Source organism: Gobio gobio (assembly GCF_949357685.1).
Source record: "Gobio gobio genome assembly, chromosome: 13".
In the NCBI taxonomy this organism is placed as follows: domain Eukaryota; kingdom Metazoa; phylum Chordata; class Actinopteri; order Cypriniformes; family Gobionidae; genus Gobio; species Gobio gobio.
In genome coordinates, this window is record NC_137106.1 from 37,398,228 (window position 1) to 37,422,045 (window position 23,818).

The following is a 23,818-nucleotide window of genomic DNA, read 5'->3' on the forward strand; positions in this document are numbered from 1 at the left end:
TTGCAGTTCCCTTCTCCTTCTCCAGCTGTGGGAGAACATGCCGTTTATTGCACGACACACAGCTAGAGCACGGTCTGTGCGGGCTTTCTCTGTCTTGTCGATTGTGTTGGACACAGCTAGGTTTAGGTTGTGCCCAAAGCAGCTTAACCAGGGCCAGCCTAAATTACGAACAGCTGCTTTTACATTAGCTCCACTGTCCGTTGTGATACAAGATATTTTATTGTCGTCTAATCCCCAATCACTTAGGGCCTCCTGCAAAGCGTCGGCCAAGTTAGCTGCAGTGTGATCCTCTGGCAAAAAACTAGTTTGTAGGCATTTTGATTGTAGTCCCCATTCAGTATCAATAAAATGGACAGTCAGAGACATATAAGGGGTCATCTTTGTGCTCGACCACATGTCCGTGGTGAGTGAAAAATGCTCAACAGTTGAAATAACGTTTTGCAACTCACTCCGGACACGGTTGTAGGCACGTGGGACAGCTGTTTTGGTGAAATAGTAACGCCCTGGCAGTTCATATTGGCTGTTGAGTGTGGTTATGAGGTCTCTGAAAGATTGCTTTTCAACAGTATTAAAAGACACCATTTCCTTGCATATGTATTTCGTCACTGCGTCAGTGCACGTGTTCCACCTCGCACTGTCCCTTTTATATTTTGTGCATCGCGCAAATGCACCACTTATCGAAGGCTGTGTTTGTGTGTCAGGCTTTTGTGGTCGATTTTTTTTTGCCGCTGGACCCATCTTGGCCGCTTCATTTTTGTGGTGTGCTTGAAGATGTGCGTGTAAATTCGAAGTGTTACCTCCGGATGCTGCCACTTTCATCAGGCAAAGTTTACAGGTTGCCTCGTTAACGTTTTCAGGTTCCCTGTTGGCATTTGGTTTGAATCCAAAATATTTCCAAATAGGTGCTTTTGCATTTCGCTTTGAAACAAGATCTTCCGCCATCCTTTGCCAGTTAGCTCACCTCACTCTCCTCAAATGATAAATGAAACCGGACACCTTTTGCTTTACTGCAGCGCTCGTTCCGCTTACGCTAAATTACGAAGGCACGTAATCACTAACTGAATTAAGTGCTTTATTGCTATAGGCTAAAACTTCAACATGACGGGGACGGTGCCGGTTGTCAAGTGCTATGACCGGTAGGTGGGTTAAACACCGTGTATCACCGGTAACACCGACTATCGCAACAAGCCTACAATACATTACCGCTGTTTGAAAGCGGCTCCCTGAGGCAAGCAAATATCTCCTAATATAAAAGATATCCCGTTGTAACTAGGGCTGTCACTTTACGTTCGAAAATCGATTGCACAATCGATCGGACCAACCAACACAAGTTTCGAAAACGAAAATAGGGAATCGATTTTAACCAAATATGTACACTATTATTTTTGAACGAATTAAATAAATAAAAAAGTTATTAATATGTTGAAATATGTTTTTAAAACTTGCATGAGGTCATATTATGACAATGCTGTGTGCGTAGAAAAGAATGAGCGCTATTTCCTCCAGAATGGAGAGCAGCTTTCTCATTCCTCTCAGCGCCGCTCGCTCAACCCTAAATGCCCTTTGTGACATGCTGGAATTTGTTCTATCTGGAATTATAGGTCTATCTGAAATAAATGGCTATAGGGCTGCCCCAACTAAAGCTTTTTTCCTAGTAGGGTAGTTGTTCATTTAAGCCGTTGTTCGCGCGGAGCCAGCGTCTCCATGTCATTGTATGCAATATTTTCTTATTATTTATTAAATCAATGCTATATAAGTCGATAAAACAATTGATTAAAATTAAGAAACAATTTGTATAAAACAATTCGATTTATGAAAAGGAACCACCTTTGCCAGCTGACAGCGACCCGCTTTTGTGGTGGAAGATTGGCAGTTCGAAATACCCCCACCTTGCGCAGCTGGCAATGAAGTAGGCCTACCTGAGTGTCCCTGGAACATCAGTGCGGTCGGAGCGCGTCTTCTCAACAGCTGGGCATATAGTGAATAAAAAACGCTCTGCTCTGGACCCCGAAAATGTTGATAGACTTGTTTTCCTGTCCAATAATTTGTAATAGGCTATGCAGGCGTTACTGATGAAACGTGCAAATAAGGCTCTAAGTGTCGGTTACGTTCAATTAAAAAAAAAACATGGCCTGTTCGCAAGCTTAGTTCATTCAAAGTTTCATTTTGAACGGTTGAATTACATTAAATTATTATCCACACGAACTTCACATTCAGTCATTGTGCACAAAATAAATCATCAGAAATATTGCTGACTTGTGCGTCTCAAGCGCCCTCTTTACTTTCAGCCTAACGGCCTGTACACACCGGGACGAATATCGCGCGCGCTTATCGCCAGCGTTTTTCGTGCCGTTTTTCGGCGCGTCTTGAGTGTTCACACCCAAGCGATTTTCACTGGCGCTGCGCCGAGTGAACGTGCACATTCAGTAGATGCGCTCCCGGTACACAAGATGGTGCTGCGGCACTTTAAGCCTCTGACACTCGCTTGTCACACAGAAGGAGAAGAGAGACAGTATTTACGTGCTTGCCAAAACCATAGACATATTATGTATATGGACAAAACCATTCACACACTTTTTGCTAACTGGCAAGCAGCATTAGAAGTTCATCTTCTTCTTTGTCTACTTACTACTTCTTCGTCGTATCAATGTGTGCTCGGCAAGATCGTTTTGTGCTTGAGCGCCACCAAGTCGTGTTTTACTGTCACTTCAGCAGCTCCAGGCACGTGAACAAAAGCGCCGATCTCATTGGTCGGACATTTTTTTACGCGCCGCGTGAAAATAAAAAAACGAACCCGAGGCGTTTTTTTAAAAATGACGGTTTTACGCCTGGCGTTTTGCGCGTCGGTGTGAACACTCATATTGGCGCCCATTGTTTAGTCCCGAGGCGTTAAACGTCGGCGATAAACGCGTGCGAAAATCGTCCCGGTGTGAACAGGCCTTAATGCCCTTTAGTTGTCCGTGGATTGGCGTAGGCTATATTTAGCGTTTAAAATGAAAACGTCATTTAAAATCGATTTTAGAATCGATTCAATGAACACTTGTGTCTCAAAAATCGAACAGGATTTTTTTACAAAAGTGACAGCCCTAGTTGTAACCATCTCTTAGCTCTGTATCATGCACTTTGAATATTAAGTACTTTGATTATGGTATTATGGTTATTGTTTGCAGTGCACTAATATCTATGATCAATTTGTGGGAAGGAGTTCAGTTAGGAGGTCAAAAGAAGCTCATGTGCAGTTCTGAGGTCTGAAGAGACAATCATACAGGAAAGAAGCCAGTCGGTTGAGTTTTTGACAACCTTTACAGTGCTTGTTGTCTTTTACTGCATATGATAATTCATACTCCGAAAGTAGAGCTGAAATTACATTCATTACAAAATGATGAGGTAAAACATTTCAAATGCATCTGCAAACTATTTTTCTAGTCATGTATTTCATCATTGAGGATTTCTTAAAAATACTATGTAAAATATCTCATCTCGTCCTCGTGAGAAGTGTCTCGTCACACCCCTAATATATATACAGGGAGTGCAGAATTATTAGGCACGTTGATTTTCTGATCATATTTTTTTTCCAGGCACATTTGACCAATTCCAAACCACAGTAATCCTAATAACTACTATTGATTTAGTATTTAATAATGTATAAGTGATATATAATTGTTCATGAAGGCTGGAAATGAAAATCACCTTATATTCAGGTGTGCAGAATTATTAGGCATGTTTTCTTTTACAGATAAATTGAGCCAAAAAAGAGATTTAACTCAGACTGAAAAGTCAAAAAGTCAAACGTTTTGGGAGTTCATTTTTAGTCCATCTCTGCAAAACGGACTTCAGGATGGACTAAAATGAACTCCCAAAACGTACTGCCAGATTCTGGAAGATTAATTCTTCAAACAGTGGTACTAGAGGATGTGGTGCTGGTCCTTCAAGAGTCACTCTCAACCTATCTGTCCATAAAGCCTATAAAAAAACCTTCTTCATGTATTTTACTACACTTCAGCTTGTGATTCTTATCTAGTGGGGGTCATTTTTTAGGATTCTTTACCTAACTGAAGTCTCTGAGATCCTGACACCTTGCACTTCTGGAGACTCCAGGTAGGTTGCAGCTTTGGAAAATGGTGGCGCTGGAGACTAAAGGGTTCCTGGTGGTTTCACCCTTAATTCTTCACCTTAATTCTTAATTCTTTTGCAGTTAACAGGTGTCTTTTCTTCACCACCTGTTTTTGTCAGATCCTGCTGACCCAACGAGCATTTCACTGTCCAATGGTCATGCCTTAACTGCAATGTCTAGTATTGCATTAGTATTGCATCCTTCTCATGGGCATTTAATACTTTTTGACTTTTCAGTCTGAGTTAAATCTCTTTTTTGGCTCAATTTATCTGTAAAAGAAAACATGCCTAATAATTCTGCACACCTGAATATAAGGTGATTTTCATTTCCAGCCTTCATGAACAATTATATATCACTTATACATTATTAAATACTAAATCAATAGTAGTTATTAGGATTACTGTGGTTTGGAATTGGTCAAATGTGCCTGGAAAAAAAATATGATCAGAAAATCAACGTGCCTAATAATTCTGCACTCCCTGTATACACAAAATAAACCTATTACAACTTACAACTGCACAAAACAAAAGGCTTCGAATGCACAAGCGAACTTATTCATGAAGATGTAACTCTGCTGTGGATGCACTTATTCCATAACAACGCACTAAAACACAGGCATCCAAAGAGTTCACAACATTCTTTTACCGTATTATTTTCATTGCTATTTTATGTAGCCTATATGACAGACTTGCACTGCACATGTTGCACTTAGCTCCATTTTCATTTTCGAAATGATTCCAATCATATTTCAAGCATTTCAAAACCATCATGGCGAATGGTGCGCATCTGAAGTCTCTCAGCTTAAGGATATAATCCATTATTTAATGGCCATCCGGTCGATAACGATAACATTTAAAAACGATCATATATTGTGCATCCCTAGTATCTGAAGTGTCCAAATTCCACAAGGCTTTAGTGATTCTGCCTCTAGAGGCTTCTTAGCTGCTCCAGCAATGGTATTGGAATGGATTTCACAATCGGTTATCAGTGCAAATTAACCAGTAAAACCGATCAGTCAGACCTCTAATTTCTTGTTTATCAATTTGGGAGACTCACCAGCTGTTTGCTTAAAAAAATGTGTTTATCAAACTAATAGTGTTTTCTCTTTTAGCACATATTGGTTTAAATGATCAGTATTAAACCCATTTTCATCTTTGTGCTCTCAACAGATGGCAGTGAAAGTGGGCGGCAGGTGAAGACTGTGCAAGAACGCTGGCGTGAGTCTCTGTTGGCCTGCTCCAGCCTGTCACAGGTTTTCCTGCATCTCTCCACACTTGAGCGCAGCGTTGTCTGGGCCAAGTCCATCCTCAATGCCCGCTGTAAGGTGTGCCGTAGGAAAGGAGACGCTGAGAACATGCTTCTATGTGACGCCTGTGATCGAGTCTATCACATCTTCTGTGTTCGGCCAAAACTAAAGGTGAGAACTATAGTTTTTGGAAGGTTTGATTTGGACACCATGTTAACTGTTCTTTGTCATAAACCCTAACTTGCCATATAGTCATAAGGTGTGTGTATACATTAACACATGTATCTGTATTTCGTCCTTGGCTGTATAACAGAAATCTATTTATAAATATTTTAATATTTTGTGCCAGTAGAACATCTTCCTCTGGTTTAAGCTTAGTCCCAGACTAAAATGCATGTTTGAGCTGTTTTAACTGAAAGCAACTTGCACTTGCATATCTAAGTTTTCTAAATTAAATATCTAAATTAAGTCAGTGGCATTATGTCTCAACATGCACATCAGTAAAGTTTTTTTTTTTTCTTTTTTTTCTATGGCATGTTTTTAAATGTCCTAATTGAACTAAGGCCTAATCCTGGTTTAGTCTAACCGCGGTTTGTGGAACCGGCCCTTTTAAACTTCTGAGTTCTGAATAAACTTTTGAAATTCCTTTGTTCTACAGGCTGTTCCTTCTGAAGACTGGTTCTGCCCTGAGTGCCGCCCCAAACAGCGCTTCAATAGAATCAATTCCCGTCAGCGCTCCTCCATTGACTCTGAAGAAGAAATGGAGGACGAGGAGGAGTCTGAACAAGAGGAAGAAGAATCAGAAGAGGAAGAGTCAGAGGAGGAGGAGTCAGAGGAAGAAGAGTTAGTGGACTTTGTTTACTTTTTTCTTGGTTTTTTTAAATGTATTTTATTTAGTAAATTTATGCAGAAAGATATCAGAAGTGTCATGACAGTTGTTTCTTTTTTCATTTATTTAACAGTGTGTCCAAAAAGAATGCCATCAAACTTCCTCTCCAGAGCAATAAAGGCGGTCGTGTGAACATTAAATCAAAACAAGCTGAATCAGGTCATTCCACTCCTCGCTCACAGCAGAGCACACCCAAACAGAGCCAGTCTGCTAATAAAGGAGGCTCCAAAAACTCAGGGAAGAAATCCATCTCGGTGTCCAATGGCAAACCCCCACCCCGTGCAGGAAGCCGCTCCAGTGCTCGTCTTAGTCTAGAGATACTCGCAACTAATGGCACAACGGCCAAATCCAGCAACCAGTCCAGTCCTGCTGCAGAGAATACAGACTCCAGGAAGAGACCCATTACTGGTAAGGAGTGTGAGGAGCTTAACAAAAGAGAATTTTATTTAATGCATCACATCAAATTAGGATATAGTATGAAAGAACTGGAACAAAATGCCATCTAAATACCGGTGTTTTACATTTTTATATTAAGCGGGGTTTAGAGAAAATAGCATTGAAAAATTACTTTGTCTAAATTAATTTAAAGATCGAGTCGGTAATGCTGTTTAGATTCTGCCTTTAATGAAGTCCCCTCTTCCGAAGAGTGCAATGTGCCCTGATTGGTCGGCTGGACCAGTGTGTTTTTATTGGTCACCTGCTTTGAGCGTGTTTTGGAAATGTCATGCCCCTACCATAACCGTGAATTTTTTATTTTTTTTTCAACACACTACTAACGCAACTCAATCAGGCCTCGTCCCTTTTTTGCATATGTGCATATTTTTTGCAAATCACCTTTTGAAAGACTTGGCACTCCAAATAACGATTGTATCATTACTAGTGATGGGTACCGAACTCGGTACTTTTAAGGGCACCGACTAAATTACGTCGGTACTACAGAGTACCAATTCACATTAAATCAATCGGTACCAAATTTCAGTACCTGAGAACGCATATTGTGATATAGACGAGTGTCTGTAAATATTAAACCGCGAAAAGACTATTTAAATACGAATCATGCGTGTCTCTGTGCGAATGAATGCCATAGACGCGCTTTACAGTCTATGGATTTACCTCTCACACACATAAACATAAACGCATAAACATCTCTGCCTCTCATATGAGGACATGAACGCACGAAAGTCATCTTCTGAGCCACTGAGTCCCTTCATGAGCATTTTACCGTTTCATTTGAGAAAAACTACCGTCATATCATAAACACACACAAACTCAAATGAACGGCAACCCGTCAAAATAAAAGTTCGGCTAACTTGACAAATAAATTACTGTTGTAAAGTAGAATTTAGATACGTCTCAATGTAATAATAATACTCACACTAATGTAATAATAAAATTATCAAAAAAAAATTTTTTATTATTTTTTTTTTTTAAATAAATAAAACATTTTCTTCATGTTTTAATTTTAACCATATAAAGCTCAGTTGTGCAGCACTTTGTTTGACAAAAAAAAGCTTAATTAAATTAAGATACATTAAATGAATGTTTTATGTCTTCATTTGATTACCAGAAAATACATAACACATAATTTGTGGGAACTCTTTTCATAGAAATGAAATTAAAAAGAAAAAATAATAATAATATGGTTGTTTTTATGAATTAAATTAAGTACCTAGTAGCCTACTATTTACTAGTAAATATTACAGTTATCAAACATCACAGACAATGGCAGACAGCGACCAGGGCAGCTCTGGCATAATGTCAATAACATTTTTATAAATTACTTACAGGTTCTTTAGTTATTTATGTAAACACCCTAAAAGTACCGAAAAAAGGTACCGTTGGGTACCGGTTAAAATGTGAACGGTACCCAACCCTAATCATTACATCGTTACACCAGTAAGTGGCGACAAATGACTGTTAAATGTATTTGTCAATGAATTATTCATTCAAGTGATTCGTTCAAAAATGCTGATTCATCTAGTAATGAAACATGAAGTATGTCAACGAATCAAACATTCAAACTGAAAAAAAACATTTAAATTAATTAAACATTTTTAAACTGCAGCAAATTTTAAATAATGTTAAGTAAAGAACCTGAAGTAAATTATTTATTTTGTCTGTTCAGAATCAAGGGAAAAACATCTATTTTAAAACTGCCACCGTCACAGCCCTTACTGGTGAATCCAGAGGCGAAATATTGCGCCTTGTGTTTTTTTTTTGTCTTAAGGCAGTCTACACTGAACATTGCAAATGTTCGTCCTCAAGTTGCACGAGCGCTTGAAGTACGTCAGAAAAGGTTTACTGTCAGTTAACCGATTATTATGGGTTCTATATGCCATTGTTGTGGCGTTACGCCACTCTCGTCTGATGTAGACTCGTTTTGGTAGTGGTGACGTTTGAAGTAGATTCATTGTCTGCTTTATGTTGACCTGGCACTGGCAGCCCTTTCACAAACGGACTGCTCAAGTGGGTACTGCCAGTCACCTTGAGGTAATAAAATGAGGTGATAAAAATGATTTACTTATTTGGCAAGTAGCTGTTTAATAATTGGGATAATTTTGCAGTGGGGTTTGCTTGTATCACCCTGAAGAGTTTTCTTTTGCATAATCTGCTGACTATACACTATGCCTTATCCTTGCTGTGCCCCCCAGTTTGGGAACTAAAGTTATACATGTAAAAAAGCATAATAGGATCCATTTAAGAGTGATTTAATCTCTTTAAGACTCGTTCACATCTCATGTATTGTGGTTTGATGGTGTTTCTCCAGCAGAGGTCTCCCCAAAAGCCAAGATTGTCTTGGCTCCCACCACCACTTCTTCCAACCGTCGAAGCTCAGGGAGAAACCTAGGTGTCCATGAGCTGTCAGCCTGTGAGCTGCTCACTGTGGACCTGGTCAGACATGAGGACAGCTGGCCCTTCAAGAAACTGGTGACCAGAACTCAGGTAGTGAGCTGATCACACTTATATCCCTCTGTAACAGGGTCATAAAACTCATTCGTGGTTGGTTAATGACCAGCGGCACTCTTAAATAATCTATGCAATTATGTATGACATCTCACTATCCCAGCTCTACACCTAGACATTTATTTTCATGGATTTAATGACTACTTTTACATATTTTTTTAGGTGCCCGACTATTATGACATAATCAAAAAACCCATCGCCTTGAGCACAATCAGGGAAAAGGTCAACAACTGTGAATACCAAACTGTTGGTAAGTTAACTTTTTTTTTTATATATATATATATATATATATATATGTATGTATGTATATGTGTTTAAATAATATAATATAATATAATATAATATATATATATATACACACACACACGCGCAGCAGTGATGATGAGGTGAGCGGCAGTGATCGCTGCCTTGCGTTTCTCATGGCCGCTCCACGCATGGCTGCTGGGCGGCGCTGTCAGGAGCAGAGATAGCCAATCCTGCCAATTGTTTTTTCTTATCTTGGTTTTGTCATGTTATGCTGCTAGTGCTGGGCGGTATACCGGTTCATACCGAATACCGTTATTTATTTATTTTTATGATATGAATTTTGATGATACCGCAATACCGGTATGTGTCGCTTAAACAACGTTCGGAATGCAGCACAGCGCGCCATTGTTTGAGAGGGGACGCTTTTCACTGTTGCAGTGAGAGCAGTCAGAGCACAGCTGAGATCGCATAACAGCCTATGGCTGAATCCGAGATCGCCCCCTATACCCTCATTCACTATTCCCTACGTTATCACTTTATTTGAAGGAGTGAATGAAAACGAGTGTGTGAAGTCGGACAGCCGTTGTGTGTACATCGGCTGTACACTCGTTATTGCGGTGTGATGTGGGATAGAATGAGTGCACTCAATAACGTCCTCTATGGTTTCGGACACCACTACAAAGCGCTGTCCCCTCCAAATAATGCCCTATTTGAGGTTATAGGGGGCGATTTCGGATTCAGCCCTTGAGTACAACGGAGAATTCAAACTACACGCGGCGCGCGAGAGAGAGAGAGCGGTTTCTGCGCGGAGCGCCGTGATGAGATTAACAGCGTTCTCCTCATGGATCATATAGCACAGATATAGACCGGAGCGATCACGTTTACATTTTTAATGGACATATTTCATATACTATAGTGCTCTAGACATGAACCAGAAGCGTGTATGCGCGCATATTTCATCACGTCTTATTAAAATGAAATGTATGCACTGATTACACTGATACAACCGTATGTCTGATCACGAACGCGCTGATCACGAACGCGCTGATTATTCTGCTACACAAAAGACAATGATGTAAATTAATAAATAAACTGACAATTCAAAGAAGAATGGGCAAAAAAGTAACTGCTTTATTCTTTTTGTGTTAAACTGATGTGTGTCATTCGTTCAGAGAGGGCTCTTAAATGTATTGCAAAAATCCACGTTTCTCCTCGTTTTGGCAGTTTGTTGTTATATAGGGTTAGATTTTTTAAATGCTTAAGGTGCCCTCTCTACTTTTAATATTCAGGTGTCTGTAAGTATGAGTGTTTTGCAGGTCTGTTTTTTTATTGGTTGTTGTCTCTCCACAGCACCATTTTGTGGGGCTTTGTAAACCTGTATTAACTCTAGTGTGGAATTTTTCTACAATATTCACTCATCATGACAGTAAAACAGGGCATTCTAGTGAATCTACTGCAGTATTTACTCTCTCAATCAGTAGAAAATGTGATTAACACCCTGTCATGCATAGGGGAAAAAAATACTGTCATATACCGTGAAACCGATACATTTTTGAAAAATACCGTGATATACATTTTTGGTCATACCGCGCAGCACTATATGCTGCCATATTACGCCATTAATTGATAGTAACTATATTTCCAGGCTTATGAATAAGCACGCGCTTCTGCAATGTCATTGCCTGCTTGATCAGTAACGGTCTCTGCATAAATTTGTAAAAATGTCAGCCGTCTTTATAAACTTCTATTTACTTTATCGGCAAGAGCTACTATTGTCAGAGAGAGTTCCTGGTGGACACTAAAGAAGGAAAGGGAATATTAACATTCCAATGGCAGAGAAAATTAATCGTAAATAGAGGTTTTAATCGCAGGTTTGGATTCTAATCCCCAATTTGTTAATCTGTGTTAATCTATTTAAGAGTTTGTCAATTTTGTTTTTCCATCTAAGAATAATAGGCAAATGAACCCACCATTCAAGCAACCTGCCCCTGAATTGGCGCTAATTCTATACCGAGAGTATAATCTAAACCGTCATTCATTCACGGCCACACAGTGCAAAAATGTTCCCTAACGGGTAAAAAGTAGTGATGCACCGAAATAAAAATTCTGGGCCGAAACCGAAAATTTAGGATGCACTTGGCCGAAAATGGCTTCTTTTAAATAAAAAAAATAAAATAAATTTAATTTAATAGATCTGAAATGAAATAAATCAGGAACCAATAGAATAATCAAACTTTCAAAACCTAAAATATTTTTAATAATAATACCAAATAGGCCTAATATTATTCTTCAAGTTTTATGTTCCATCAAATAAAATAGTTTTTTAACAGTTGTGCAAAAAAAGATCCACAATTATCTGAATAACTGCACACAAAATCACAGAATGGTTCTCATTAAGAACATGAGATGCTGCACTGAATTGTTCTCTGGGAAAAATGGCATTTGGGGGGTAAAATATTGTTTTTTTTTTGGCAGGGTTGCCTGCTAAAATTTGCATTCTGGGTCTACATATCACATAATTGGGGTCGCTTCAACCTGCGGACATGGAAAAACATCCCGTGGGAAAACCGCGGACTTGGCAACACTGCTTGGGGCAGATAAATACCTGCGTGCAATCCGCGCAAGCAATGGAAAGCGGCCTTCTTTCGGGCGGGTGACATTCATTTTCGGTTTATGTTTTCGGCTGTTTTTTTTTATTTCGGCCCGAAACCTTATTACTAATAATAAACTTGCGTTTCTCATGCCCGCTCCACTTGCGGCTGCTGGGCGGCGCTGTCAAGAGCAGAGATAGTCACTCCGCAAATCTTGACAGTTGTTTTGTCATAAATTACGCTGCCACAATATACTCCATTATTAATTGATAGGCTAAGTATATTTTACGCACGCACTGTTTTCATTGCTTGATCAGTAACTGTCTCTCTACGTAGCGCTTTATAAAGACAGCTAACATTTTACAAGCTTATTTTATTGGCTTTATTTATTTATTTATTTACCTTTATTGGCAAGAGCTATGTCAGAGAGAGTTTATGATGGTCAATAAAGAATGAAATTGAATATTAGTATTGTTGCTGTCAATGGTGAATCCAGCATGACGGCGAAAATTTATCATAAATGGAGGTTTTAATCGCAGGTTAAATTCTAATCCCTGATTTGTTAATCTGGTTTTAAAATTAAGTGGTGCAACACAACTCGATTTAAAATAAAGCCTAGTCAACAAATCCTAGATTAGCTCTAAACTGAGTTTAATTTAATCCTTGTTGGTGCAACCCACCCTTAGCCTTAAAAGAAGCAATTATATTTAAGTATAACGAGGTTGGGTACCGAACTCTGTACTTTTAAGGGCATTGACCAAATTACGTCGGTACTACAGAGTACAGATTTGCATTAAATCAATCGGTACCAAATTTCGTACCTAAGAACGCATCTGGTGATATAGACTATTGTCTGTGAATTTTAAACCGCAAAAAGACCATTTAAATCCTGCGTGTCTCTGCGAATAAATCCTGCGTGTCTCTGCGAATGAATGCCGTAGATGCGCGGTTTACCTCTCTCACACACACACACACACACACAGAAGCGCGACGGCCGCATGTTTCCACCTCTGCCATCTCATATGAGGACATGAACGCTCAGAGCCACTTAGTCACTTGATGAGCATTTTACCATTTTAGTTGAGAAAAACTACCGTCATGTCGTAAACGCACAAACTCAAAGGTCTTCACGGCAACCCGTCAAAATAAAAGTTTGGCTAACTTGACAAATACATCACTGTTGTACAGTATAATTTAGATATGTCTCAGTGTAATAATAATAATACTAACGCTAATGTAATAATAATAATAATAATAATAATAATAATTTATCAACTTTATTTTTAAGCAATAAATTAAATTTTTTCTTCGTTTTAATTTTAACAGTATAAAGCACAGTTGTGTTGTGTTATTATGTGTAACAATACTTGTTGGAAATCTTTTCATAGAAAATATGGTTGTTTTCATGAATTAAATTAAGTACCTAGCCTACTATTTACTAGTAAATATTACAGTAATCAAACATCACAGACAATGGCAGACAGAGACCAGGGCAGCTCTGGCATATTGTCAATAACACTTTTATAAACGACTTACAGGTTCTTTACAGTTATTGATGTAAACGTCCCTAAAGGTAAACCGAAAAAAGGTACCGTTGGGTACCGGTACTACTGATAGCGGTTAAAATGTGAATGGTACTCAACCCTTCCTATTAAAAACGGCTAGGCTATAAGATAATTGTAAATAAAAATACATTCATTAAAAAAAACCATTTGCCAGATTTTATTGTATAAACATTCAAGCGCAAATGAGAACTGTTTCAAGGGGGATTCCAGGTGTACGAGGGGGAAAAAAACACGCATTTTAATCCCAAAATTGAAAATCGAATACCAACCCACCGAACGAATATTCTGGTCCAGCCTTAAATTTAATCCTTGTTGGTGGAACCCATCCCTAGTGGGCGGTGTCTACAGTGAAACATCGGGGGGTTGCGTTTGAGCGTTAAGCTTCGTTAATGTGGCGAGCGTCTGGAGAAAGAGAGAATTTCTTTTTGTTTTTTAAGCGCTTTTGGCTTTAGATAAAACTACTAGAGGATATAGTGCTGAAATATCATTACCACAAATGATCCCTAGTGCATGTGATCACTGTTTTGATGCTCTGCTCACTTCAACTAGAAACAGGAAAATGATGCTACCGTTCTGCCTCGCGGTCCAGATGGCTCCGGATCCGCCATTTAAATATCATTGGTTTAGTTTGTGAAAAACAAGTAGCCTATAATTCATTTGGTGTTTTTTGCACAGTAAAATCTTTAATGTTTAAATTGTTCATTGAACGTTTTTGAATGTAATTTGCATTGTGATCGGGAAGAATTTCATTATTGGGTAGAGGCAGGGAAATCACGGCTCAACATCATGATGTCTGTCAGCCCAACCCTAGTCAACATAAGCCCCAGACTCCGCTATATCAAAAGCAACCCACCTTAACTGCTTGAAAGAGTCGCACAACATAAGTCGCTGCTGATTGTAATTTCTTATTGTGTCTTTCATATTACAGCGGAATATATAGAGGATGTGGAGCTCATGTTTTCCAACTGTCTGGAGTACAACCCACGAAGCACCAATGAAGCAAAAGCCGGTCAACGGCTCCAGGCCTTCTTCCATTCTGAGCTTCAAAGACTCGGCCTGGCTGACCGCTTGACCCCTCCACAGAAACGGCCACGGATGTAAACAAAACCCCGTCTTCCACACAAACGCACCAACTGGCCACGACTGAAAGCCAGTTCATAACCCGCTGTCTAATTATGTAGTTTCGGGACATTTGTGGAATGTTCATGAACATTCCAGTGCTTTGACTCAAATTCTACCTTGCCCTTGTACACGAGAAAATGTATTGGCAAAGTGCAGTGTGCAAACAAAACGGCACGCTGAAGGATATCAAGCGGCATTTATCTTCACAGCTAGTGACGAGTATAAATCGGCCTTTAATCCTACGGAGCAAAGTGGAGAAAGGAAAAACAACTGCTGTGAAGAGAGAAATATTTGCACTGTTTTCTGAGAAGTTTTTTTGCGTTCACATTAACTCAGGACAAAATGCATTGTGTGTTTTTGTCTGTACTTTCAAAATGGTGCATTTTGTTTTTTGTACATCAACTGCATTTGTAGACTACTATTTTGTATAGATTTTTACAGACCTGCGTCTCCGTTCTGACTATAAATTAAGTCAAAGGAAAAAATAGAATTTCAGTTTTGTAGTTGAATAGTTGTAAAGATAAACTCAGTTCTTTCCGTCAGGTCCCTATAGCTTGCATAAACACTACATAGGAACCAGACCATCCCGTTTTGTTTTCCCTTTCAGTTTTGGTTATTTATTTAGATTTGCTTGCTTTATTTATAAGATTTTCGTTATAGGTTTGTTTGTTTTTCTCGCTCAGAAAGCTTGTTGAATCAGTTTTCCTCTCATTGGTCTTGAGAGTCATTTTACCTGCTGTGTAATTCTTTTTTTTTTCTGTATGTAAAATAAATTTTGTTAATATTTGGCTTGACCACTTGTTTTTATCACTGATTTTTTTGTTTCTGTGTTCAGCAGAAGCCGCAGTTAACTGCACTTTAAATAAAGATTGTCCAGTATAACTTTAATTTGCACATTTAGGTTATTTTAAAGTGTACAACAGACCATCAGTTAATGTGCCTTGGACTAGTTTTCAGTCACTGAAAACCTGACAATAATAATGGAGGTAATTTAGTAATGTGAATATTAATTTTTCCAATTATTCTGGCTATAATTAATCATCTGCTAGATATTGCTCTTATGTAGAGTAAAACTTGAGTATTATATAATGTTCATGATTTAAAAGTTGAACCATTTGCATTATCATTTCATTCGGCTATATTTAAGTATAAATATTAGTATAACTAAATTTATGATATCTCTTGCCAACTGTCCCAAAGACAGTGAATGACAGTGCATATGGTCGAGAAGCCCTTCACTGCGGCTGTGCGGTGATGTCTCTCTCTCTCTCTCTTTTTCACACACACACACTCACACTGTCTCGGCTGCTCACATTCCCAGATAGAAGTAGCAAGAAAATAATCGTTCATTGATTCATCGCGTCGGACAGCATGGTAAGGACAGGCTTTCTTCCTCACACGTAGCTAATTCTTAATTCATAATGGTTGTTAAAATGTTATTTTGAAACTCTTTCTGTCAAACTTTTGGTCAGCAACTGTCACGTTCCCAGCTCTGGCAGGATCTGTATTGCGGCGCTGTGGCGCTCTAGCGGATCCGTGATTTAGTGCGCTCCGGCTGAAGAATATAATGCTTTATTTGACTCGAAGTTCATTTTGTGCTTTCTGAAATCAGTTTTAATTTGCTATAAATCTATATTTCAGGCCTATAGCCAGAGGCGGCCATTTTAAGCTAATTTTAGCCGGTGCTTTAATCACACTCAGCGCATGCCTCACCAACTTTTACTCACGGACGCTGGAGAAATAAATGAGCGGGACTATATTGATGGACACAGACGCGTATAATCAGATCAGAATGAGCGGTTTCATGCCATGAGATGACTATTGTGTATTCTGAGGGGTGAATTAGGCTACTTGCTTATGATTCAATAGGATTTAGTGGCCATAGTGTGTGTGTGTGTGTGTGTGTGTGTGAGAGAGAGAGAGAGTCGGACATCTACACCAGCTGCTCAGAGCGCGTCTGTGCGCATGCGCCACTAGTACTTTGACTTGTAACAATTTAAAAAAAGTAGATAGTACTTATTTATTAAATGGATACAAAAAATAAACAGTTACTAGGTATAGGAACTAGTTGATATCTAACAGAATTTCATGGCACTTAAACGCTTAATTTACTTAACTTCTAGCAACAATTGAATAAAAACAAAAATGTATGTCTTGTTTTACAGCACAAGTATCTAAACATTATTAAATCAAGATACAATTATTATATTCTATAATACTTTAAGCATCATAATAGTTTTTTCTTAAAAATAACCTAAGTGAGGTAAGAAAAATAATCTTTTTTTCCCTTTGAACGTTTATTTTTATTACCTAATTATAATTTTACTCAATTTTGGTAATTGTTTCAGAAAACAATACATCTTAAGTCATTTTGCATCTCATATCTTGATTTTGTACTGACAAACGAGACAAATACTAAGAAAAATCATCTTTTTTTTACATTTCATTGCTATTGGAATAGTTAATAAGTAGTACTACTATCTATATTCTGATAATTATTTTAATCCGTAGTAACCAATATTGCTTACTGATATCTGATTTTAATAGATATTATAGTCCTCTAATATCTACTATAATCACCAGTGAAACTAGATGCTAGTAAGTATAAGAATATCTGCTAGCAGATAAAAATACATGGTAATAATTTAGTACGTTTTAAGGAATACATCTTAAAATGGCATGTGTAGAGACAGTCATTAACGTCAAACACTTTGTTTCAATGTGTTAATGCACTGAGGTTCAACCCTCCGAGGGCCTCGTTTGTTTTGAGGGTGAAGTATCATTGATCATGAATCCAAATGTCTTTAAAAAGCCCCAGGAGGAGCTCTCATAGTTGTATCATGGCCCAGGCGCCCCACTATGACTTGGCCTTCCAGTCCATTTTCGAACGGGAGTGAGAGATTTGAACTGTGGTGACAGACCAGCTGGCAATGCGCAGCACGTACGTGAGTCAGGGTTTGTGAGCAGCACTGGATCAGTCCATGCCAGTGAGGTGATTCCACTTCTAATATTTCCCGGTAGTTATTTTGTACTATGGATATGTATTACGATGCTGGTTATTCTGCTACTGACATCCAAGTATGGATCTACAGACTGAATTACTGTTTTAGTCTCAATCTACTGTATTCACCCCAGTCTCATCCTCATCACAGGCCTCTGGTGTCACAGTCAATGATGAAGTCCTCAAAGTCTTCAATGACATGAAAGTACGGAAGTCCTCGTCCTCGGACGAGGTGAAAAAGCGCAAAAAGGCAGTGCTGTTCTGCCTCAGCGACGACAAGAAGAAGATCGTCGTAGAGGAGGGCAAGCAGATCTTAGTAGGAGACATTGGAGAGTCTGTCGACGACCCCTACGCCTGCTTCGTGAAGCTCCTACCTCTGAACGACTGCAGATACGGCTTATATGACGCCACTTACGAAACTAAAGAGTCTAAGAAAGAAGACTTGGTATTTATATTTTGGTACGTCTGGAAAGGTTATTATAGTTTAAAAACATTATTCAGATTTCACATTTAATCAATGTATTTTTATTCAATTTTATTTTGTATATATTTATGCATTTATTTATTCATTCATTCACACATTTATTTATGCATTTTTTTTTATTTATTCACGCATGTATTGATTCACACATTTGTTTATGAATTTTCAAATATAGTTAATTTAGAATTTGTTTTAATTTGTAGAATTTAGATTTTATAATTTATTTTGTATATATCTATTCATTTACTTATTCACGCATTTATGCATTTTTTTCCACATTTATTAATGCAGTTTTAAATTTAGTTAATTTAGAATTTTTAGACATTTTGAGATTTTGTAGAATTTTTATTTTTTTTATTTTATTAAATTAGTTTTTTTTTAAAGTTTTTTAATTTAAGTATTTGTTCCAGTTTTTTTTATCCTTTATAACATGTTTGAACAACAAACAAATTGTGATATGTGAGTTTTATTTAAATTTTTTGACAATACACTGAAGTAAAACAGACCATCCAACACCAACAGAAATTTTATATTTTCACTGAATTAATTTGATTTATTCAATTAATTAATTTTTAACTAGTTAGTCATTTACTTCTGTCAATAAAATAAAAATAATGAATAATAATAACAACCTTGCTGTTTGTTGTTAATGAACTCTGCTATACTTTGTTAATAGTAAAGTAAATGACGCAAAATAAATGATTTATTCTTTTTAGTTTGAATGCATATACTGAACATTGCTATTTTGATTTTAGGGCCCCTGAAGGTGCGCCGTTAAAAAGCAAGATGATATATGCTAGCTCAAAAGATGCCATTAAGAAGAAGTTTACAGGTGAGTACTGTCATATTCACTAAGAATACCAATAATTCTTCTTTACAAAACAGATGCTGTTTGAATAGCTGACATAATATAGTAACAGCCATATATTTACACACACACACACACACACACACACACACACACACACACACATGCCTCATTAATGTCTGTTTCTATGGGCTGCTATACGTAAGCTGTCCGCTATATTGGACCGGTTTTAAATCTCGAGAACAAGTTAACTGTGCATCTGCAACCCTAGATATTCAGATGTTTGAATATCTATATCTGCAATAGACATTAGCAGATTATTTGATTACACTTTAAGATGTCAAGTGTTACAGTGTAATTATACATGCAAGTACTGAGTGATAATAATGAACTACATGTACTTACTGTAGGGTTAGGATTATGATTAGGGTGTGGTAGATTTAGTTGCATGTAATTATGCACAATTTATAGTAATTGCTATAGTAACTACATGTAACAAGGACACTGTAAAATGGCTGCATCTGAAATCACATACTTCCCTACTATATAGTAGTTTGTGAAAAAAGTAGTATGTCCGAATTCACAATTTCAAAATTCTATTTTATATATATATATATACACGATGTTGCCAAAAGTATTGGGACACCCCTCCAAATCATTTCAGGTGTTCCAATCACTTCCATGGTCACAGGTATAAAATCAAGCACTAGGCATGCAGACGCTTTCTACAAACATTTGTGAAAGAATGGGTCGCTCTCAGGAGCTCAGTGAATTCAAGCGTGGTACCGTGATAGTTTGCCACCTGTGCAATAAGTCCATTAGTGAAATTTCCTCACTACTAAATATTCTACGGTCAACTGTTAGTGGTATTATAACAAAGTGGAAGCAATTGGGAACAACAGCAACTCAGCCACGAAGTGGTAGGCCACATAAAATCACAGAGCGGGGTCAGCGCATGCTGAGGTGCACAGTGCGCAGAAGTCGCCAACTTTCTACAGAGTCAATACAGACCTCCAAACTTTGTGTGGCCTTCAGATAAGCTCAAGAACAGTGCGTAGAGAGATTCATGGAATGGGTTTCCATGGCCGAGCAGCTGCATTTAAGCCTTACATCACCAAGTGCAATACAAAGTGTCGGATGCAGTGGTGTAAAGAACACCGCCACTGGACTCTAGAGCAGTGGAGACGTGTTCTCTGGAGTGACCAATCACGCTTCTCTGTCTGGCAATCCAATGGACGAGTCTGGGTTTGACAGTTGCCAGGAGAACGGTACTTGCCGGACTGCATTGTGCCAAGTGTAAAGTTTGGTGGAGGAGGGATTATGGTGTGGGGTTGTTTTTCAGGGGTTGTGCTTGGCCTCTTAGTTCCAGTGAAAGGAACTCTTAATACTTCAGCATATCAAGACATTTTGAACAATTTCATGCTCCCAACTTTGTGGGAACAGTTTGGGGATGGCCCCTTCCTGTTCCAACATGACTGCACACCAGTGCACAAAGCAAGGTCCATAAAGACATGGATGAGCGAGTTTGGTGTGGAGGAACTTGACTGGCCTGCACAGAGTCCTGACCTCAACCCGATAGAACACCTTTGGGATGAATTATAGCGGAGACTGTGAGCCAGGCCTTCTCGTCCAACATCAGTGCCTGACCTCACAAATTTAGGAGCGTGTCAAAAACACACTCTAAACATTGTGGAAAGCCTTCCCAGAAGAGTTGAAGCTGTTGTAGCTGCAAAGGATGGGCCAACTCAAACCCTACGGATTAAGAATGGGATGTGATTAAAGTTCATGTGCCTGTAAAGGCAGGCGTCCCAAAACGTTTGGCAATATAGTATATATATATATATATATATATATGTTCTGTGGCACTTTCAAAACTTTTCAAAGTTTGCTGGAGAATCCCTTCCAGCCGGACACAACAACATTGGCTCAAACAAGTGATGCAAGTTATTGACGAAACAATGTTTTTTATTTTTGCACTGAAGAATCGTTCACATGACCAGAAACAACGCAGAAGCTAATATTCAAATAAATAAAACACTAAAGTGGGAGTCATTCCTACAATGAAAATAGTGCAATAAAATGTTTTTATTTTAAAATCTTATGCAATCATGCCTCTTTTTCTCCAGGTATCAAACACGAGTGGCAGGTCAACGGTTTAGACGACATTCAGGACCGCTCAACCCTGGCAGAAAAGTTGGGAGGAAGCGTGGTCATATCGCTGGAGGGGAGACCATTGTAAACTGAACAGCCATGTGCCATCTGGATTCCACACGCTTTCTTTCATCTTAGCAGCTGTCTCTATCATCCGATCCTGAAGGAATAGTCCTAGTTTGTCTTTATTCCCTTTTCTTTCTTTTTTTTTTTAAGTTTGTTTTTTTTTCCACATTAAGGAGATCTCATTAACATATGCAACAAACAAAAAAAAATCTACCAGCTGAATGCCAGCTCACTTTTGTTTTGCCAAACGCCAGTAGAAAGCTTGGATGATCACGTATATTAACCAGCACAAAGTCAAATGTATTTTCAGAGATATTCTATGATGCTGTAAGAGAACTATATGAGAATGCTGTACGTTAATGCCTCACAGCAACGCATTAACCAGTGACAAGCACTTTACAAGCCTGAAACTATTTATTTGAACTCTTCTACCTAATCTGGCTCATTTGACATGGTTAAGTTTATGCAGATAAACAAAGCACTTTTGGTCTTTACACTAGCAGTTGAAGGAGGACTTTCTGTCTGGAATTTCTGTGTCTGTTTGAACCCGGAATAGAAGTTACCACAGTTTTCATTCCTGTTACGCATACGGACATAAACAGATGGGTTTCCAACTGTTCCATCGCAGCCTTTGATTCAAATGCACCACAGAACGTGAAGGCCGAGCTTCTTGGAATGTTTTTTTTTTTTTAACACTATATGAAAATACAATAATTCTCTGTAACGATGGCAATATTTGCAGTCTGAAGTGAAACGTTGTTTTTGAGATCGAGGAAGGTGCCACTTTGAAATAAAATCTTGTGGCGGAATTCTTGGATGGATTTCTTGGCTCGATTTCCTTAGGGTGTCACTTGACGTGTGATATGCTTGACCTGTGTGTGTTAGTCATCAGAAGGGCCTAATTCAACAAAATATTTCTGTTCTGCATTATTTTATTCATTCAGATTTATTAACATTCTATTTTTATGTTCAAAGTCAAGGATAACTGTTAATCAAGACTGTCTATCCATCCATCCATCCATCTATTGTTTATTTTATCTCCATCTATCTATCCATCCATCCTCTATCATTTATTCTGTCCATCCATCCATCTATCATTTGTTTTATCTCCATCTATCTATCTATCTATCTATCATCTCTCTCCATCCATCTATCTATTAATCCATCCTCTATCGGTCGTTCTGTCCATCCATCCATTGTTCATTTTTATCTACAGTATATCTATCTATGCATCCATCCTCTATCAGTCATTCTGTCTGTCTGTCTGTCTGTCCATCCATCTATCGTTCATTTGATCTCCATATATTCTATCTATCATCTCTCTCCATCCATCCTCTATCGGTCGTTCTGTCCATCCATTCATCCATCCATTGTTAATTTTATCTATATCCATCCATCCTCTATCAGTCATTCTGTCCATCCATCCATCTATCGTTTGTTTTATCTCTATCTATGCTTTCTATCTATCATCTATTCCATCCATCTATCTATTAATCAATCCTCTATCGGTCGTTCTGTCCATCCATCCATCCATCCATTGTTCATTTTATCTACAGTATATCTATCCATCCATTCTCTATCAGTCATTCTGTCTGTCTGTCCATCCATCTATCGTTCATTTTATCTCCATCTATTCTATCTATCATCTCTCTCCATCCATCTATCCATCCTCTATCGGTCATTCTGTCCATCCATTCATCCATCCATTGTTAATTTTATCTATATCTATCTATCCATCCATCCTCTATCAGTCATTCTGTCCATCCATCCATCCATCCATATATCGTTCATTTTATTTCCCTCTATTCTATCTACCTATAGATCTATCATCTCTCTTTATCCATCTATCTATCCTTCCATCCTCTATCGGTCATTCTGTCCATCCATCCATCTATCTATCCATCTATTGTTTGTTTTATCTATATCTATCTATCCATCCATCCATCTATCCATTCTGTCCATCCATCCTCTATCGGTTGTTCTGTCCATCCATCCATCTATTGTTTGTTTTATCTCCATCTATCTATCTATCTGTCTATCTGTCTATCTATCTATCTATCTATCTATCTATCTATCTATCTATCTATCTATCTATCATCTCTCTCTCTCCATCCATCTATTAATCCATCCTCTATCGGTCGTTCTGTCCATCCATCCATTTGTTCATTTTATCTACAGTATATCTGTCCATCCATCCATCCATCTATCGTTCATTTTATCTCCATCTATTCTATCTATCTATCATCTCTCTCCATCTATCTATCCATCGTTAATTTTATCTATATCTATCCATCCACCCATCCATCCATCCTCTATCGTTCATTTTATCTCCATCTATTCTATCTACCTATCCATCTATCATCTCCATCTATCTATCCATCCATCCATCCTCTATCGGTCGTTCTGTCCATCCATTCATCTATCTATCCATCTATTGTTCGTTTTATCTATATCTATCTATATACTATCCATCCATCAATGCTGTATATATAGAAGTATTGAAAGTACATACTATACAATACAAAGTACAAGGTCAATACAAACTTAAAGATTTTTATATATATATGCTTTAAG

General features: G+C 38.1%; 2 protein-coding genes across 5 annotated transcripts in view; both read left to right on the forward strand.

Moving 5' to 3' along the window:
- Window positions 1-15,630, forward strand: part of baz1a (bromodomain adjacent to zinc finger domain, 1A) — a 58,855-nt gene extending 43,225 nt beyond the window's left edge. The window contains exons 23-28 of one of the 2 annotated variants that reach the window (XM_079832611.1): window positions 5,284-5,531; window positions 6,019-6,203; window positions 6,323-6,657; window positions 9,020-9,192; window positions 9,376-9,463; window positions 14,544-15,630. In XM_079832611.1, the coding sequence (XP_079688737.1) occupies window positions 5,284-5,531; window positions 6,019-6,203; window positions 6,323-6,657; window positions 9,020-9,192; window positions 9,376-9,463; window positions 14,544-14,716 (1,202 nt within the window). In that variant the 3' untranslated portion in view covers window positions 14,717-15,630. Of the gene's footprint in view, window positions 1-5,283; window positions 5,532-6,018; window positions 6,204-6,322; window positions 6,658-9,016; window positions 9,193-9,375; window positions 9,464-14,543 lie in introns of both variants that reach the window. The other variant, XM_079832610.1, reaches the window with a different exon arrangement.
- Window positions 15,631-15,952: 322 nt separating this feature from the next.
- On the forward strand, window positions 15,953-21,933 carry cfl2 (cofilin 2 (muscle)). Of its 3 annotated transcripts, none has more exons than XM_079832250.1 (4): window positions 15,953-16,111; window positions 17,890-18,197; window positions 18,975-19,051; window positions 21,154-21,933. In XM_079832250.1, exons 1-4 carry the CDS (start codon window positions 16,109-16,111, stop codon window positions 21,264-21,266), a joined length of 501 nt encoding a protein of 166 aa, XP_079688376.1. In that variant the 5' UTR covers window positions 15,953-16,108; the 3' UTR covers window positions 21,267-21,933. The 3 variants fall into 3 exon arrangements, with proteins under 3 accessions (XP_079688376.1, XP_079688377.1, XP_079688375.1); XM_079832251.1 differs by having other exon boundaries at window positions 15,991-17,729; XM_079832249.1 differs by having other exon boundaries at window positions 16,000-17,815.
- The last annotated feature ends 1,885 nt before the right edge of the window (window positions 21,934-23,818 follow it).